General features: G+C 43.8%; 1 protein-coding gene across 1 annotated transcript in view; it reads left to right on the forward strand.

Moving 5' to 3' along the window:
- The window catches only part of GSS (glutathione synthetase), a 22,733-nt gene extending 14,520 nt beyond the window's left edge, over positions 1-8,213 (forward strand). Inside the window, exons 11-14 of the mRNA XM_015425239.1 lie at positions 4-89; positions 736-817; positions 5,212-5,401; positions 7,771-8,213. Coding sequence (XP_015280725.1) covers positions 4-89; positions 736-817; positions 5,212-5,401; positions 7,771-7,894 — 482 coding nt within the window. The 3' untranslated portion in view covers positions 7,895-8,213. The remainder of the gene's footprint in view (positions 1-3; positions 90-735; positions 818-5,211; positions 5,402-7,770) is intronic.
- The last annotated feature ends 11,256 nt before the right edge of the window (positions 8,214-19,469 follow it).

Below are 19,469 nucleotides of genomic sequence, written 5' to 3' on the forward strand. Positions count from 1 at the left end.
CAGGAACACTGGAAAGGCTATTGCCCAATAAACCTGAAGCAGTAGCTCGAATGAGAGCAACATTCACTGGCCTCTACTCTCTGGAAATGGTAAGGAACAGGGCTATTTTTGGGCAGGAACGCACAGGAACGTAGTTCCGGCTAGCTCCCGAGTTGGCCACACCCAGCAGGGAACTCATTAGCATAATAGGCCACACCCAACAGCAGAAATTCATTAGGACTGGCTACATTAGGGCTGTGTGGCCTAACATGCAAAGGAGTTCCTGCTATAAAAAAGCCTTGGGTTTTGACAACAAACAAGGTAAACAGAATAAGAAGCAAAAGGTGAGTGTGTTTGAATGACCACACTTCTGCGAACATGGGGTGTGTGGCCTAATATGCCAATGAGCTGTGCTGTCAGGGGTGTGTCCTAATAAGCAAATGAATTTCTGCTGTTGGGTGTGGCCTATTATGCTAATGAGTTCCTGCTGGGCTTTTTCTGCAAAAAAAGCCCTGGTAAGGAATGATGTTTAGTTCTGTCCTTGGTTTGTACATGTACTGTTGCCATTGTGCATTTACACGGATGGAGCACAGTAGGAAAACAGTGTAAATTATTTCAATAAAATAATCTCCTATGAATTGCAACATTGGATTGTTTTGTCTAGAAAACTGTATTATGCAATAGAATTCTGTTGTTGGAAGCCAGTATTGAGAACTAGTCATACCATAATATTAGGGGCCTTTTTTTGTTCCTCAGGATGAAGAAGGCAACAAGATGGTTGCCATGGCCATAGCTGATCCAGAGCGGTTTGTTTTAAAACCTCAGCGGGAGGGAGGAGGTAATTGATTCTCTTTGTGTATGATGAGTCCAACTGAAGAACTGGGTATTATCATTATCCAGAACCTAGGAGCTTCTATTGTGATGTGCTTATGGCTTATCTAAATGATCATCCCTCTTTTTATAAGAACAGTAGTAACGTATGATAGACAGAAATAATCTCAGTGTGGAAGCAATTGAACAGCATACAAAAATTATTACATCATTGAATATCACAAATAAAATGTAGTATGAACAGGGACAGCTACAACTTTTGGGGGTACTTTGGGCCCTTCATTGCACCTGATTAAATGTGGGTTCCATCAGGTATATACACAACCTTCTGAAGGAGGTAATGCCACACGGCTCTTTTTGTGATCCTTTAACCCCCACCAGGGCTCGAAAAGAGCATCAAAAGAAGTTCCCCTCTCTCTCTTCCATGCCTCATTCCCTGCAGAAGCCTCCCATTCCTCGTGGGAGCAGGATGGGCCAAGCACCTCCAGCCAGCCATGGGCCCTCTGCCAGGTCATGCTCCTTTAGCAGTGGTCCAGCCATACTGCATCCATGCTGCAAATATTTTATCTGATTAACATTGCAGAAACCTGATGCTCTATGCCGAAGCATATTTTGATTTCATAATAATTTATTTGCAAGTAGGGGTGTGAGTTCTAGAGTTTCCCTGCCTATTCCATAACATTTGATATCTGCTGTGTGCTTGCATCTACTAGTAATGAAAGGAAGGAAGGCAGCTTTCAAGGCAGATGTTTTATCTCACTTCGTAAGTACTTTCTGCTGATAAAGCAAAAAAGGAAAGGTTATATGACCTTTTGTTTTGTTTGTTTTCACCAATTTTGCTCCCAAAGTTTCTTACAGTAATACAGTAACTTACAAGATCGTGGACAGGCACACAGGGAGGAGGCTCTGAGATCTCAGTACAGACACAATGCAGGGGTGCTTGGCTGCTGCTTGTGGCCTCACCGATGGGATCACAGATGAGCAAACTGCAGCCTGGGGTCCATAGCTGGTCCATGTGAGCTTTTCTTCCAGCTGTCAAGCTGCTTAACAGTTCATTAAGAACATTGGCTTGCTGGACTGAAGCACAGACTAAAGGATCAGTGATTCAGAAAAGGATTTTGTTAAGCAGTTTGAGGACTGAGTGCCCTTAAGAACAGCAGAATGGGAGAGAGGGGTACATCTGGGACTCTACCAGCAGTGGCCTCTAGTTCTGATGGCTCATGCAAATGTAAACATGGGCAAGCAGGAAGTGATGCAGAACTACCAGAACTGGAAACAGCAATAGCCAGAGATCTAGAACCTTCAAAAGTGGACAGAAACCTTCAGGCTGAAAAAAATTACCCACTTCCAGGCCTTGGTGAAGAAATATAAAAAATACACTGAACTATAGGTTTCTTACTAAGTATAGGAAGACATAGTGTAAGTATATATTCTGGGGTAGTCTGTGCTACTGATTATCCCTACCATCTAAACATCAGGCCTGCTTTAGTCATCTTTTTCCCTACTGCCATATGATGTTCAACTGTAACATAGCAATGCTTGTTTTTAATACGACCATTGTGCAGCCCTCTGTTTCTTACTATTAGTATTAACAAGTAAGGAGACCCGCGATACTTGCGGGGGGGGGGGGAGAAGAGCTCTGTCTCCTCCATCCCCACCGCTCGATCTCCCCGAGGAGGCAGTGGCGAGGCCGGTCCTCCCCCCCCCCCCCCGCCCCCGGAAACTCTCCCTGCCCCCCAAGTGCCCCCTCTGTGCTGACTTAAATATCCGCACAGAGGGGGCTACTTCGGTATTAGATATATAGATTATGGTTGAGCTGAACAAGCCTTCTATGTAATAATATAGCTGGAGAACTCTTCTCATAGTCTCTGAATATTTACTATCAGGCATGGATTTCTTGGCTTCAGAGGCTTCTTAATAATGGGACTGTTACCTAGCTTTGCTTTCCAAGTCTGTCACAAACGTGAACCAAACAATGGAGAATTTTCTCTGTACTGTTAAAACAGCTTCAGGTATTTCTGTTCTGCAGTTGCATTTTACCCATTCCATATAATCTGTGCTGTGTGATCTATGCAGAAGTGCAAACTGTCTTATGCAGTACCTTGATAGACTGTGCCCCATCACAGAGTAAACACAGTAAGCTCACTGTGATAAAGGGCATTTCTGTAGTGCAGCATGTCGTTTCCAAAATCCTGCACAATGTGCCCTTCTTTGCCCTAGTGTCTCATGTGCATACTATGTAAAAAAAGAGAGAGAAATATAGAATTGGGCCAGATCAGGGGTGTCACCCTCTTAATCAGGGCTGTCAAACTAATTTGTTATGAGGGCAGGATCTGACATAAATGAGACCTTGGTGGGCCAGGTAATGTTTGTCGTAAAATGAAATGCCAGGCAGTGTAGATATTAACTTTGTTAAGGACACAAACACAGAGGGTTTTTTAACTTAAAAACATGCTTAAAACATTAGCACTCTTGCAATATTTTGTTTATTTAACAGTGTCTGATAACTGACACCTCTTGCTCTGAATTATTGCATCGAAGTGTCTGTGCTATTGCAATCTTGAGTATGCTGTTCAAGTGAGTATCTGTAAACTGCAAACCTAGTTTTGATTATTGACACTCACTACAGAAATCTCATGCTCAGAGTTCTGAGTCTAGAACCTGGGGGAAAACATGGCTGGGCATTGAGAGCTTCTGTACATAAAATTGCTTCATGTGCTGGTCAAAAACATGAGAAGGCACCATGACACAAACTGAGGGCTATGTGTTTGTCTACAAAACTAGTCTTTCTCAGTGGTCAGTATCTGGGAAGTCTAAGTTCAAAATCCCCAAAGGAAATGTGCTGGGTGAACTTGGTGTGGACAAACACTCTCAACCTAATCGACCTCACTAGCTTGTTGTTATTCCTCAACTAAATAGTTCAAGCTCCCAAAGTTTCTTACAGTAATACAGTTACTTACAAGATCATGGACAGGCACGCAGGGAGGAGGCTCTGTCGAACTAATTTGTTATGAGGGCCAGATCTGACATAAATGAGACCTTGTTGGGCCAGGCCATGTTTGTCATAAAATGAAATGCCAGGCAGTGGAGATATTAACTTTATTAAGGACACAAACACAGGTGGTTTTTTTAACTTAAAAACATGCTTAAAACATTAGCACTCTTGCAATATTTTGTTTATTTAACAGTGTCTGATAACTGACACCTCTTGCTCTGAATTATTGCATTTAAGTGTGTGCTATTGCAATCTTGAGTATGCTGTTCAAGTGAGCATCTGTAAACTGCAAACCTAGTTTTGATTATTGACACTCACTACAGAAATCTCATGCTCAGAGTTCTGAGCCTAGAACCTGGGGGAAAACATGGCTGGGCATTGAGAGCTTCTGTACATAAAATTGCTTCGTGTGCTGGTCAAGAACATGAGAAGGCACCATGACACAAACTGAGGGCTATATGTTTGTCTACAAAACTAGTCTTCCTCAGTGGTCAGTATCAGCCGACTATCTGGGAAGTCTAAGTTCAAAATCCCCAAAGGAAATGTGCTGGGTGAACTTGGTGTGGACACACACTCTCAACCTAATCAACCTCACTGGCTTGTTGTTATTCCTCATCTAAATAGTTCACATTGCTTTCCTATTGAGCAAGATTGGATCATGAGGGCATGAATACAGTGAAAAGGGGGAGGGAGCCCAGTTGCACCCAGGAGAACCACAGCATAACAAGCCCAACAAAACACACAAACTGTAGCAAGGCACACAAAAGCTTATACCTTGGATAAAACTTTGTTGGTCTTAAAGTTTCTTTGTATTTCTACCCTGCGATTGAGGCAGCCAAGCAAAGTAAGCTCTCCCTCCCTTCGGGGAGGAGCCACAGCCAATGGAAGCGAATAAAGGCTTGTCTTTCTCTCCTGTGCAATTGAGGCAGCCTGGCAAGGAAGCAAGCTCTGGCTCGTTCCCTGCCTCCCCCTGGAAGGGGGCGGGGGAGGAGCCTCAGCCAGTGTAGAGAACAGAAGCTTGCCTGGCAAAGCAAGCTAGGGCGTAGCAGCAGCAGCAGAACTGGAAGAAGCAGGAGACAGCCAGTTCCACTGAGGGCCTGATAGAAGCCTTCTGGGGGGCTGATCCCACCCACGGGCCACATGTTTGACACTCCTGTTCTAAATAGTGAGAATATCACCAGCCCTATTGGGAGAAAAGGGTCCTCAGGCTCCCAATGTTGCTGTGAGATGCTCCCAGTGCCTAAATTTGGATGTGGAAATGGATCTCTGGACTTGGCACCACTCCCCATAATAAAATGATAGGCTGTCTGCTGGTCACATATAATGTAGCCAGGGGTGGTGGTGTGGCTTCACTGCATCTATGAGTTATTCCATTTGTATTAATCTTTCTGCTGTTATGTTGTCAGGGAACAATCTCTATGGTGCTGAGCTCAAACAAGTCCTAGAAAAGATTAAAGACAGTCCTGAGAGGACCTCTTACATTCTCATGGACAAGATAAAGCCTCTTCCTGCATTGAATTATTTGCTAAGAGCTCACAGTCCACTGAAAATATCAGAATGTGTGTCTGAATTGGGCATCTTTGGTGTTTACGTCCGGTAAGAAAGCATCTTTGTTTAGTGGACTAAGGCAATCACTTTGATTTTTTTAAAAAAACTATATGTATCTGCTGCGTTTCAAAGTGCAGTCATTTCCAACAGCGCGGTGGTTGTGTTCTATACATACTCCAATGAATGCAGACTAGTTAGTAGTAGCTTGTATCTGTAAATGGACTGCTTTTTAGGTCACTTTAGCTAGAAGTTGCTGTTATGGTATATCAACATGTAAGTATATTTGAAATCACTTGGCCTTTATTGCACATCAGAAAAGTAACACACACATTGTACCATGTACTCTATGAAGTGATTGTTTATAAAAAAAAAATCTCCAGTGTTTAATAGTTCTGATAGGGTGTGTTCAGACGGCGTGCTGAGAGCGGTTTAAACTGGTCCGGTTCTGACGCGATTATTTTTTATCTGGATAATCGCGATCACACTTACCTCCCTTATCCCACCTCCTGTCGCTCCCCAACGTCTACACTACCGACACACGGGAGCGTGTGTCAGCAGGGTTTTAAAAAAATTTTCTCAGTTTGCACATGCGCATAGCAGGTTTTTTAAAAAAATTTCTCAGTTTGCACATGCACATAGGCACTCATCCATAGAATGGGGGGGGGAAACTATCATGACGTATGCGCAGAACCACAAGGGCAAATTAATCCAACCCCTCCAACAGAAGACTTCCCTTTAAACGTTTGACCCGAAAATGGCCTCTGTGAGATCCCAAACTCATCTAAACTCTAAAACAAGTGACCGTTTAAATATCGGTTTTCTAAACACGGTAGTGGAGCTCCGCCTATGCGCACACCGCCAACGCATTAAAAAAATGGCGGGTGAAAAGCGGAAGCCTCGGGCAGCTTTTGAGTGGGGAGGGGGTTTAAACCGGAAGTGGCTTGACACCGGAGGAGCGATCACACGGGAAAAATGCGGCTTTAAATGAGAGAGCTGAGAAAATACCACTATGGGACCTGGTAACAAAATACTCTGGGTTAAAGGGGTTTTGAGGTGGAAACCAATGGCTGGGGACAGGAGGCAGATGTTGACTGTGTGATCGTGCATATAAAATCTGTTGCTGAAGTGTGATGACACCAGATCAAACAGCGCGTCTGAATGCACCCAGAGTCTGTCTCATATCACCAGAGATTAGCTGTATGCAATCCTAAAGCGAAGAATTTGTGTAGGTAAAAAAATATCAATTTCCTATTCCTGTGACTGAGAGGGGAGGTGGCATGGTATAGTATAGCCCAATGTGGTCAGATCTCAGAAGCTAAGCAGGGTCAATATTTGGATGGAAGCTCACCAAGCAAGATTCTACAGAGGAGGGCAGTGGCAAACCACCTCTGCTTCTCACTTGCCTTGAAAGCTCCTTGGTGGGGGTTACTGTAAGTCAGCTGTGACTTGACAATACTTTACACACACGCGCACATTACTGTGGCTGAAATGGTTATAGCTCATCATTGGGTACTAATGCCTCAACAGTTTGTGTAAGATACTAATGCCACAACAGTGAGAATAAAATATCCCCCAGGTTATTTTATATATATATAAAATAAAATATCTTTGGTTATGTTCCTTCTCATTTGTTAGTCCTTTGAGATCACCTGCAGTTTTGGTGTCGGATATCATTAATATGCTAAGCTATGCATATCATTAACAAAGCTTTCATCCACAGCTGTCTGTTTTAATAGCGTCCAAAGTAGGAGCTATGTTCAAGTGAATGTGAGACCTGAAATTGAATCAGACATGAGGCATAAGAATGGTACAAAAAGCTGATGTCCTTTAAAGGATTTTTGTCAACAGTAGATGGCGCAATTGGGGCTTACTAAGATTTTTTTTAATTGGGCCATTTCAGATGAAGGCTTACTGGCCACTTAAGTGTCATTTTTTTCAGCGTTTCACTCTTGAGTTTTAATTGCTATTTAAACGTTTTGCAGCCTTGCCAAATGGGTAGGGGCCCCTCTTAACTCTTCCAGAAGATTGGTCCACAGGCATGGGACAGCCACTGAAAAAGCCTAAGCCTGCAGTCTGGCAGAATGTGCCTTAAATAATGGGGATCTGATAATGGACTTTGCTGGGGAAAATGAAGCTGCAGCATGGGAACGTGCTGGGAGAGGCAGCCTCTCAAGTATATCACTGTCCGCTTATTTAGGTCTTTAAAGGTGAGCACCAACATCTGATTGGTTTCTGAGTCCAATTCAATCAGCAGCCAGTGAAGGGGCCTGAGGAGTGCTATAGTCCTGTCAGCTAGACCAGCTGAAGTGCAAACAATGCAGCCATCTTGCTGCATGATTTTAGTCAAGATATTTTGTTTAAAACATTATAATGTTCTTATTCTGGTTTCCCTCCCCCCCCCCCCCCCCCTCTTGCAGGCAAAATCAGGATCTCATAATGAACAAACATGCTGGTCACCTCTTGCGAACAAAAGCTGTAGAACATGCAGATGGTGGAGTAGCAGCTGGAGTAGCTGTTCTAGATACTCCCTATGTGATATGAAATTGCAATACCTCTTCATCACCAGCATCCTCACTGTGCTTGAATTGAGACCTGTTTCTTTTGAGGGCATGATTGCCAAATGGTGAATAATCAGATCTACGGTTAGAAGCTCTCCCTCTCTGTCTTAACCCTAAGGCAAAAAGGTACCACAGTTGAACTGATTTTCAAGTAACCCTTTCTTCTATATTTGATAGTAATGACATCCATTTGATGACCTTCGTTGATAACTGCTTCCCGCTTGGTGTACTTCATGGGGCCTCTAATCTCCTTTTTTTTGGTTCTGTGATGTTGTCACAGCTCAGGTGGGGTGTCACCTGATGCTGCCACCACTCTGATTCCAGGCTCCTCTGAGAAGGTCCAGGGCACCCTCCCAGGCCTTTAGACCTCCCTTTTGGCCGAATAATAGGCAGAGTGAACGATGAAAATAGTTTATTGTATAGGAGGTCAAACAACAAGGTGCAGAATAATAACAGTAAGTGGGTGAAAAGAAATCAAATGACCTTACGCATCTAAATATACTGTCTCTGCAGTGGCCTTAGACTACTCACCCTTCCCTCAGGATGAGGGTCTCTTCCTGCAGCAGCCTTCCTTCTGGCTCTGCCCTCTGGGAAGAAGAACAGCTTTTCCTGCTGCTCCAGATCTTTTATTCCAAGCCTTCCTCTTTTCCTATTGGTCAGTTTTGGCTTCAAAACCTCTCAGGGGCTTCTGAGAGTTGTAGGCCCAGCCTCACCTACTGCTAGCCAGGCTCCCTAGGCCTAGTAGGCCTCTGGTGGCACAGCCCAGATCATGACAGATGGACAAGCTGATGTTCTGATTAGATATTACTTGGATAGGACTGCACAAGCTGTTAACTACAAATGCCCTCTTCATCAAGTGCCTGCTAACAGGAGCATACATTTGATTTGATAACTAACTTTCTATATTTACATCCTACATGAAGGCAGTGGAGATTTTCCTGGATGAAATGGATTGCTCCACATTGTACTACTTCCTGTTCTCACATTCCTGTTGAAGACCAACATGTCACTACAGTGTAACTAACAATACCTCTTTCAGTCAGTTTCCCCTTAGTCCCCTGCAGATGATGAAAGAAACAGTATATACCTGGGTCTTATTCACCATAAAGAACATGGAAAATTGGGGCAGTTTTGCTGTTACTATTTTGGTATTATTTTGTAATAAAACAGTGTGCACTGTAGAGAATGAGGGCTTAAAAAAGAAAATGGCCCTTTAAGGCAGCCCTCACAGATAATGGGTACAGCCACTGTCTGTAGCTAAATGAGGCTTCAAGACTTTTAGCTGTAGTTCACATTGAAAGTAGTAGCTGAAAATTCATGTCTGTCATTTATCCTGTGCCATTTTGATGAGTGAATAATCAGTGACCAAAAATATCTTTACTGCTTTGTTTCCAAATAAATTATGAAAAATAGACATGAGATGTACTCAAGTTCAAATTTATATATATTCAGAAGCATTCAGTCTTCTTTTGAAATAATTCAATTGATTTATATTAAATTTCCAGAAACTTTAAAGAGATGGAACATGAATTTTTGAAAACTGGGAGAACCTACAGTATGTATACCTGTAAAACAAGTGTATGTGTGTGTGTGGGGAGGGGTCATTGATGCCAAAAAAGCACAATTTTAATTCAACTGCTAGTTTTGTACTAGAGGTTACTTTGGAATAACAGCTTGTCAAGTCATAAAAGCTGCTTTTTAAGTTTGTGAGAGTTTATACAACTTCCAGTATGGTGTGTGGGGAGCTGCTGTTCAGAAAAGAAATTGTCCCCCCCCCCCCAGGGTTTTTTAAGTGAAATATTACCGTAGTTCAAACCTATGTCATGCATAGAAAATGTATGTCTTTGGAGAGGAGAGCTGAGGCTTGGGCAATAAATATGGTTTAATTAAGGACCAATGAATAGTGGCCATGCCAAAAACATCACCAGTAGCTCAAATGAACTTCATTAATAAAAGGGCTCAATACCTATTGGAAAATACCAGTGCCAATTGTTTTTCATGTCTCTGTTGACACTTTGTTTCTATGCTTTTTTCTTTTTAGGTCCGTATTTTAGTGCCAGGTAGAACTAAAATACATATCATAGTGCTCTTGTAAGTTGTTTGTATATGGAAATATGACAGTCGCCCCCTAAGCCGCCCCCCCATCCCAATAGAGCAGATAAATTGCCCTAGGTCAGTGGGATCTCCTCACAATTTTACATAGTTCTGTCTTTGTAGGAAAAGATACATAAAAATGTGGGATGTTCAACAATGTGCTTAAGTAAAAATTTTTGCACAGATCTTAGTAGCAGCAGTATGTTCATAGTGCATTATTACATATTAAAAATTATACATTACTTCATCAAATCTAATCATGTTAAATACAAAAAAGTGTAACAAATTGCAGTATCTACCACTTCTACTAACCCTCAGTGACAGCACCATATTCCTCCAAAAGTTCTGTGAAAGAAGTAATTACTGCCTTCTAAAAGGACTTCCAAAGACCTGGAGTCACAGCAGAAAAAGTTCCCACTGTGGCCATTCTCAGAAGGAGCTGGTCTGGGGGGAAATAGAGACAGTCTTTCCAAGTATGTGGGATCCAGATTTTTAAAACTTTTATTAGGTAAGAATTAAACCCGGAAATAAATAGGCATAATTTACTCCCTGTAGCTCTCACCAACTAACAAACAAGCTGCCGTGTTTTACACAAGATGAACTTTCTGACTTACCTTCAAGGGCAACCCCACAGTGTAGTAGTGTGGACACAAGCCTTTTGAATGTAGCACCCTTCAACCAACTGCAACAAGTTGTCTATCAAGGTATATTTTGAACAGCCCACACTTTGTGCAGCAATGCAACTTTACTCATGTAGTATATGAGCTGTTTGAATGCACATCTGAGTGATTTGTAAACTTCTGTATGCATCTTCAGCCTGTGATATGCCACTGTTAGGTAGAAATTGAAACATTGGACCTACCATGAAGGTTTCTTCATCAGTGGATTGGAAGGTATCCTTGTATGGGTTGTGCCTCCTCCCTGCTCCATGGGCAAGGCATATGCAAATTTCTTGCAAAGGTTTCCACTGTCCTGAGGAGGCACTCCACCTCCCTAGTTCATGTCTTGCCAAGCTTCTGATGGAGAGAGGTACACCTCTACCATCACAATCACATAAAAGAATTCTCCCTGAAGGGTTATAAGTGGAGATAGTGTCCCTTTTGACTTAGGGTGTTCCTTTCCAGTTCCTCCTCCGCCAACTAGGGTGGGGAAGGATACCTTGCAATCACGGATGAGAAGAAACCTTCATGCTAAGTCCAATGTTTCATTCTCCATCAGTGGAAGAAGGTATCCTTGTATGGGATATTGAAAAGCTCTGTTATCCTTGATGAGAGGAATGAGAGGAATTAGGGAACTACTTTTTTCAGAATATTTCTGTCTAAAGGAGCCACAGCCAAGGCAGATTTGTTAGTTGGTAGTGCCTCACCAAAGTAGAAGATGAAGCCCAAGTCACTGTACTACCGATGCATGCTATGGATACACTGGTGGAGAGAGTTGCATATGTGGTGGCCACTCTAGCAAAAAAAGGCAGCAGCCTTTGAGGTTGACAGATGTTAACTGTCATAAACCAGGGAAATGCACACTCTGATGCATCTGCATAAGTTTTCCGATGATGCTTTCTTTTACCTGTTGCTGGGTAAGAATGTGATTGTTAGGGGAGTTTTCAAAACTCTAGCATAACCCCCCCTTTCCCATCTGGGAGAGAAAAAGATTCACTCAAGGCTTATCACTAACAGAGTAGGCAGTTTTATTAAGAATGATCACTCTGATTCATGCAAGAACAGATCATGCTAGCATACAGAACAAGATTCAAAGTTCTTCCTTTATAGGATAAAACAAACAAAAGGTCAGGGTCTACTGTTTCAAAAAGAATTCATCAATTCTGTTCTCAAACATAATTCACTCCACCCTCTGTTTAGAGTACATCCTGCATTCCTAAGACATAAGGAAAACAAACCCTCTACACTTTTCCTGAAATATAAGGATGGCATAAACCCTTGACTGAGATAGGGTTGCTTAGAGATCAGCAGGTCAAGAACAGATTTACAGTGGGGGTGGACTACGGAGGAATATAACTTCTTTAAAATTTAGCAAGCCAATATGGGCTCACATTTAGAAGCCATTATGAGAATCTCAATCTTACTTTACAGTGTAACTTTCATGGTATTTGCAAAATTCCTTAACAGTGATCAACAGGAATCCAGTGATATGAAGGCTGTCATCCTCTTAGGTAGATGTGGGTAGTTCCCTGAACCTCTAACTTAAACTAGATCCATTCTAGATGATAGTTGGGATGACAACAAATTGAAGACAGATGTCTTGATCCCGGTGGAACAAAGACTTAACAGATAGCAAGACAAAGGGGTTGGTGCATAAGGTCACTCAATCCTCCTGAAGGGAGCTAACCTCACCTCTCACCCAGAGGAAAGCCAGCCCTGAAGCCCTCCCTGCTGAGATTTAGGGCACAGGAATTATTTATTTATTTATTTTATTCCATTTTTATCCCGCCCTCCCCGCAAGCAGGCTCAGGGTGGCTTACATTCGTGGTACAAGTACTATAAGTCCACATAAAACACATAAAAACAGTTAAATAGTCACATTTTAAATAGTTTTAAATAGTCACATAATCAAAGTGCATCTTTGTTGATAAGATGGCATATTATGTAGTGGAACACACACGATTTCCAGCTCAATAAACTTCTGACATCATGCAACGATATAACTGATTGCCAAACCCGGGCCAACCCGCCACCACAGATGTTGGTGGTAGTGGTGGGCAGCTCCTAGTTGAAAGCCTGGTGGAAGAGCTTCGTCTTGCAGGCCCTGCGGAACTGTAAAAGATCACGCAGGGCCCTGATCTCTTCGGGGAGCTCATTCCACCAGTATGGAGCCGCCACTGAAAAAGCCCTGGTCCTGGTGACAGCAAGCCTGGCATCCTTAGGGCCTGGGATGGTCAATCAATGTTGTGACCTCGACCGTAGTGCTCTCTGGGGTATATATGGGGAAAGGCAGTCCCTCAGGTATGTCAGACCCTGGCCATATAGGGCTTTAAAGGTAAGTACCAGCACCTTGAAGTGAACTCCGTATGCTATTGGCAGCCAGTGCAGTGCCTTTAGCGTAGGCCGGATGTGCTCCCATCTAGGAAGACCCATCAGAAGCATAGCCGCAGTATTCGGCACTAGCTGCAGCTTCCGGATTTGCAACAAGGGCAGCCCCATGTAGAGAGCATTACAGTAGTCTAATATCGTGGTGGCCATTGCATGGATCACTGTACCCAGGTCATCGCGGTCGAGGAAGGGAACCAACTGCCGAATCAGCCGAGGATGGTAAGAGGCCGACTTCGCAGTGGCTGCTACCTGGGCCTCCATTGTTAAGGAGGTTTCCAGAAGCACTCCCAAACTCCTAACAACCGGCGCTGGCACTAGTGGTGCCCCAGTGAAGGTCGGGAGTGGGATCCCCAACCCCAAACCGCCCCGACTCAGGCACAGGACCTCTGTCTTCACCAGATTTAGCTTCAGCTGGCTCAGTCTAAGCCAAACAGCCACGGCCTGCAATGCCCAGTCCAGATCTTCCGGTCTGGAGTTCAACCGGCCGCCCAACATCAGATAGAGCTGGGTGTCATCAACGTACTGGTGACACCCTAGCTCATATCTCCGGGCAATCTGGGCAAGGGGACACATGTAGATGTTAAATAACATCGGGGAAAGCACTGCCCCTTGAGGCACTCCGCACTGAAGCAGGTGTCTCCTGGACTGCTGTTCCCCAAGCGCCATCCTTTGTCCCCGGCCTTGGAGAAAGGAAGCAAGCCATTGTAAGGCAAGCCTTGGCGAGGCGGTGGGTCAGCAACTGATGGTCGACTGTGTCGAACGCAGCAAACAGGTCGTCAGTAAGAGCAACCAGTGCCGTCTCCATCCCATGTCCCGGGTGAAAGCCGGACTGGAAGGGATCTATTATGGAAGTGTCATCCATAAAGCCCTGCAACTGTAACGCCACCAACCTCTCAATTAATTTGCCCAAACAAGGCAAATTGGAAACTGGCCAATAGTTGGCCAATTCGGCCGGATCCAGAGATGGTTTTTTCAAGAGGGGGTGGACCATCGCTTCCTTGAGTACCCCCGGGAACCGCCCCTCAAGGAAGGACTTATTAATAATCTCCCTTAGGGCACCTCGGAACCCTTCATGGCCAGCTTTAATAAGCCAGGAAGGGCATGGGTCAAGGCTGCACGTGGTTGGGCGCACAGTTGCAAGCAATCTGTCAACTTCCTCCAGGCTGAGCGGGCTGAAATGATCCAAAGCTGGACCCGAAGACGTGCAAGGGGCCTCGAGTTCACTCACTGTTTCAACTGTGGTGGGGAGGGCGTGGCAGAGCGCCAAGACTTTATCTGCAAAATAGCACGCAAATGCCTCACAGCCAATATCCAATTCCCTAGCATTTGGTCTGCCCTGTGGCAGAGTTGTTAAAGACCGAATCATTCTAAACAATTGGGCTGGGCGTGAGCTCACAGACGCAATCGTGGCCACATAGAACTCTCTCTTAGCAGCTTTGCCTGCCATCTCATAGGATCTCATAAATGTCCTATAAGATGCTCTTGTAACTTCATCTCGAGCACAACGCCACCATCTCTCTAGCAATCTTAGCTCTCGCTTCATAAGCCGCAACTCCTGGGTAAACCAGGGAGCAAGCCTAGAGCGAGAGCGCAGAGAGTGCCGAGGAGCAATCTCGTCGATGGCTGCGGAGAGCCGACTATGCCAGTCCTCCACAAGCTCATCCAGCAAGCCGCCAGGGGGCATCGGATCCTGCAGAGCCATCTGAAGCTGTACTGGGTCCATTTGGCTCCACGGGCGAGCTAAAATATGCTCGCCACCTAAACAGGGCCGGGGTGGAACATTCAGACTGGCCTTCAGGGCATGGTGGTCCGACCGTGGTACTGCCGAGGCAGTAATCTGGTCCACTGTTACCCCCACCACTAAGATTAGATTGAACGTGTGTCTGACCGGTGAGTGGGAGCCGTTACAAGCTGGGAGAGTCCTAGTGCCGCCATGGACAACACTAGATCCGTTGCCTGAATGGAGGTCGCGTCATCGGCATGGATGTTGAAATCACCCAAGACTAGTAGCCTAGGGTGTTCCAGCGCCCATCCTGATACGGCCTCCATCAGGGATGGCAGGCTATTGGCCAGTGTGTTAGGCAGTCAGTACACCAGCCAAATCGCCAAACTCCCCCTGGCCTCCCACACCAGGCCGGTACACTCAATGCCCGCGATCTCCAGTGGCAGGAGTGCCCTGGAGTAAGCCTCCCGAATGAAAATAGCCACTCCCCCCCAGTCCCCTAGTCCGAGATTGGTGAAGGGCCGAGAACCCAGGTAGGGCAAGCTGGGAGAGAGCTAGTCTCCCCATCCCGCACCCAGGTCTCAGTCACGCATGCCAGGTCTACATTCTGCTCTAGCAGAAAGTCCCGCAGGACTGTGGTCTTATTATTTATAGTCCTGGCATTGCACAACGCCAATGTCGGAGGGGGGTTATCCATCCTAGCCCCTCTGCCGACAACCTTCGGGATGGGACGCAGACTGGAAGGGCGCTGAGCTTCTCTATTTCTCCGCCCCCTTCCCTTCACTCCCTGCCTACTTTGAATGCCTGAATTCTCAGTATAGCAGTTCTCAAGGGCTCAAGAGAGGTTTGAGTAGAACTCTCAACACCTTGTGGGGATTCCATGAAAAGAAAGCATGCTGAGTGCCTGGCTAGGGCTTCTCTTTGGGAAGGCTGTAACTGACTAACAGGCAGGTGTTCTGCAACAGGACAAGGAACCCATGAAGGGTCACTATCTGGCACCAAAAAGAGTTGGTTCTGATGCAGTCTATCTCACAGGTATTGGAGAACCTCTAATCTGCCTGCAGTAGGTGTGCTGGCTTTCTTCCCCCAACTCTGCCAGTGGAAAACTGCCCAAGTAGCTTGGTAGATTTCATGTCTCAAGGGTTTTCAAAAAGCCAAGACTGCTTGGAGACCTTTTCTGGCTAGCCATGTCACTCTAGTGTCCTCCTTTAATTTTTCATGCGAAGGAGCAGCACCCACCCCAGAGCAGGATGGAACAAGAGATGTAGGGAGGGCTGTAGAGGAGAGACCCTTGTGCCCGGAAGGCTGAGCGAGCATCCTTGCCTTCTGTCTCACCAACATGCACCTGTGCTGAAATTTTGGCGTGTTGCTGTTAGAAGGGGATGCAAGGAGGACCAGACAGAGGATGCCCTGCTTCTTAGTCATCGCATAAAAGACTCCGGAATTTTGAGCCCCTTACTAGATCCAGGTCCTGCTGATTGAGCTAGTCTCCCTTCAGGTTATGAGTCCCTGAAGATGCTGAGCTTGGGGACAGTAAGATGGTACTCCGCACACTGAAGTAGTAGTAATAAGGAACAAAAAGGGGGAAGCAGTGTATGAAATAGCAAATGAAGATAACAACTGTGCTGTAACCAATTGTTGTATAAATAAATAATGAAACTAAACCATAAAAAGAGGCCGGATGGTATTCCTACGGAATTCTATCAAATATTTGAAGAGCAGATATTGGAAGCATTTAAAGATTTATTACAAGATATTCCAAAAGCAAGTAAAATACCATCCTCTTGGAATGAGGCTACAGTAACATTGATTCATAAACCTAATTCTAGCGAATGTGAAATTAAGAATTATAGACCAATATCTCTCCTGAACGCAGACTATAAACTCTTTGCTAAAATTTTGGCAAATAGACTGAAAAGAGTACTTGTTCAAATAATACATAAAGATCAGTCCGGTTTTTTACCAAAAAGGCAGATTAAAATAATATTAGAAACATAATTAATATATTAGAATATTATGAATTACACCCTGGAAAACCAATGACTCTCTAACCCTTTTAGATGCAGAGAAAGCTTTTGATAACATTAACTGGACCTATATGTTACAAAAGTTCTCAATGTGGGAGTGTGGAGATAATTTCCTCACAATGATAAAAGCCATTTATACCAACCAAAGTGCCAAAGTCCTAGTTAACGGAGAACCCACTCAAAAAATTCAAATACAGAAGGGTACTAGACAGGGATGCCCATTATTGCCTTTGTTGTTCATATTTACTTTAGAATCCTTAAATGAAAGGATAAGAAATAATGATAAGATAAAAGGATTTAGAATAAAAGGTGAAATGTTTAAACTACACGTTTTTGCAGACGACCTGATTTTTATAGTGGAAGAACCAGAACAGTCATTAACTTACTTAATAAATGACATTCAGAAATTTGGAAACCTAGCTGGTTTAAGAATTCAAGCATTTTGGGGGAAAATCCATAAGATTTTTTTAGATATATTAAAAATTAATATTCCTCTAACACCAGAAACCTATCTACTCAATATGATACCGGATAAAATAAAATACCTATATAATAGTGTATATACTAACAGCAGCTAGAATACTTGTTGGAAATCCAAAATTATACCTTCAATAAAAGAGCTTAAGTATAAAATACTAGAAGTATCAGAAATGGACAAATTAAGCATAATACTGCAAAATAAGCCAGAGGAATTGTTTTGGAAGAGATGGAAAATAATCTATGATTGGCTCAAGATAAAAAGATGGTCTGGACTCGAAAATATCTAAAACAATGTTATGTTACTTTATTCTATGTAAAAGAAGATATATGAATACTACTTAAAGAATTGTATAATTAGCTAAATGAATATAATGTTGATTGAAAATGAGAATAAATTTATTTTTAAAAATTGTATATTATGTTATTTATATTGAGTGAATTTGCTAAATCTTATTACAATTCTGTTCAGAAAGAATACATGCTAATGCAGTGAACCTAATACATCCATGAAGCAACATTCGTAATCATCTATCCATTCATAATCATCTATCCACTAAAGTCCATTTCCAGATAAACTAAGCCATAAATAAGGCTAATAAACTGAGTAGAAGAAAGGGCTTGATAAGCTGAGTTGAAAGGTGAGTTTGCTGGGAAGCCTAGGTCTGCTCCCGTTTCCATCAGTGTTCATCAGAAAATCTCACCATCAACAGAAAGACAATCTCCTCAGAGGTTCACTGCGTTAGCATGTATTCTTTCTGAACAGAATTGTTGTAACGTATTTGTAATAACTATTGTGCTTATTTGTATTAACGTAAGGTTTATGTTTAGAATATTTATATTTAGTCAATTCACTAATATAAATAATACATAATTTTAATATAATTCAACTGAAGAACTAAATATAATTCAGCTGAAGAAGCCTTTGACAACATAATTCAACTATTTATTTGGTTTATTATTTATTCATACAATGATTGGTTACAGCGCAGTGTTATCTTCCTTACTGAAGTAGGAGTGAAAGGGGGAGTGAGACCTGCAGCTCCCTGATGGTTGATGTGATGTTTACTATCTTGCAGGGGAGAAGGAAAGGTTGGAAGAAGAGGAATGTTCATCCCTCTGTCTATGGCATTGCTTTCTTTCTTCTTTTGCAACTTTGTCCCGCTCAAGTTGCACTTAATGTCCTTTATGCAGACATGATGTTGGGGCAAAGGGCTGGATAACCTCATCAGATCTCAGAAGCTAAGCAGGATCAGCCCTGGTTAGTACTTGGATGGGAGGCAAATTGATGGTGAAAAAAAAATGAACCCCCGTTGAGGATGATGGGGGAAGGAAGAAAATGAGAGCCCCTCCCAGTGGTAGAAAATATTATCTGCTGTCCCCTGGTTGCCTTGGGATTCCCTTCCTGTAGCTAAGGAAGCTGGTGGTGAGCACCTGTCAGCACTAGTACTTGCTGGGCCTTGTGGCTGTGTGTAGTCGATGGGGGTGAAAGACGCCCACTCAGAACAGCTGTATGTTGCTCCATTGATGGGCCAGTCCACCACCAGTACTTTGGAGTGGGAGAGGACAGGATGTCCACTACCCATTAATGCTGGTGCCTCAGCAGGGGACATGAGAGCAGCAGCTGAAGAACAGGTGCCATTGTTGTGGTCAGAAGAACTGTATGCAATTTGGTCACTGGGCCCATCCATCACTGGGACCTGGGAGTGGGAGAGGGCCAGCTGTCCAATCCCCACCCCATCGATGACTCAGCAAGGGAGAGGTGAGCAGCAGCTGAAGAACAGGCACCAATGTTGCCGAGGCTAGTGCTGGGGTCCTGGAGGGAGAACCAGCCAGCTTTCCTCTTGCGGTGGTTCAACTCCGGTTGCTGCCTTGGGCATTGTTCTGTCTGGGATGACTTCATATACTTCTCTCCACTGCTGCTGCTCATGAGCGAGAGGCAGAGGCCAGCGATTTAAGGTATTTCTGCCTATGTTTTTAATAAGCGAGGTAGGAGACCTGTGAAGGCTCATCCATCCATGGAGCAGGCAGAGCATGGACAGGAAGGTGGGGACAGTGGAAGCCTTTGCAAGTTTGCAGTGGTTCAAATGTTTCTAAATGTAGGTGATAATGGATGTGAAATCCTTATTATATTAATTGTTTTAATGACTCTAGGCCACCTTGTTCAGTACATTAATATCCAAATATGCA

This window comes from Gekko japonicus, unplaced genomic scaffold (assembly GCF_001447785.1).
Source record: "Gekko japonicus isolate JY-2015 unplaced genomic scaffold, Gekko_japonicus_V1.1 scaffold2, whole genome shotgun sequence".
NCBI lineage: Eukaryota > Metazoa > Chordata > Lepidosauria > Squamata > Gekkonidae > Gekko > Gekko japonicus.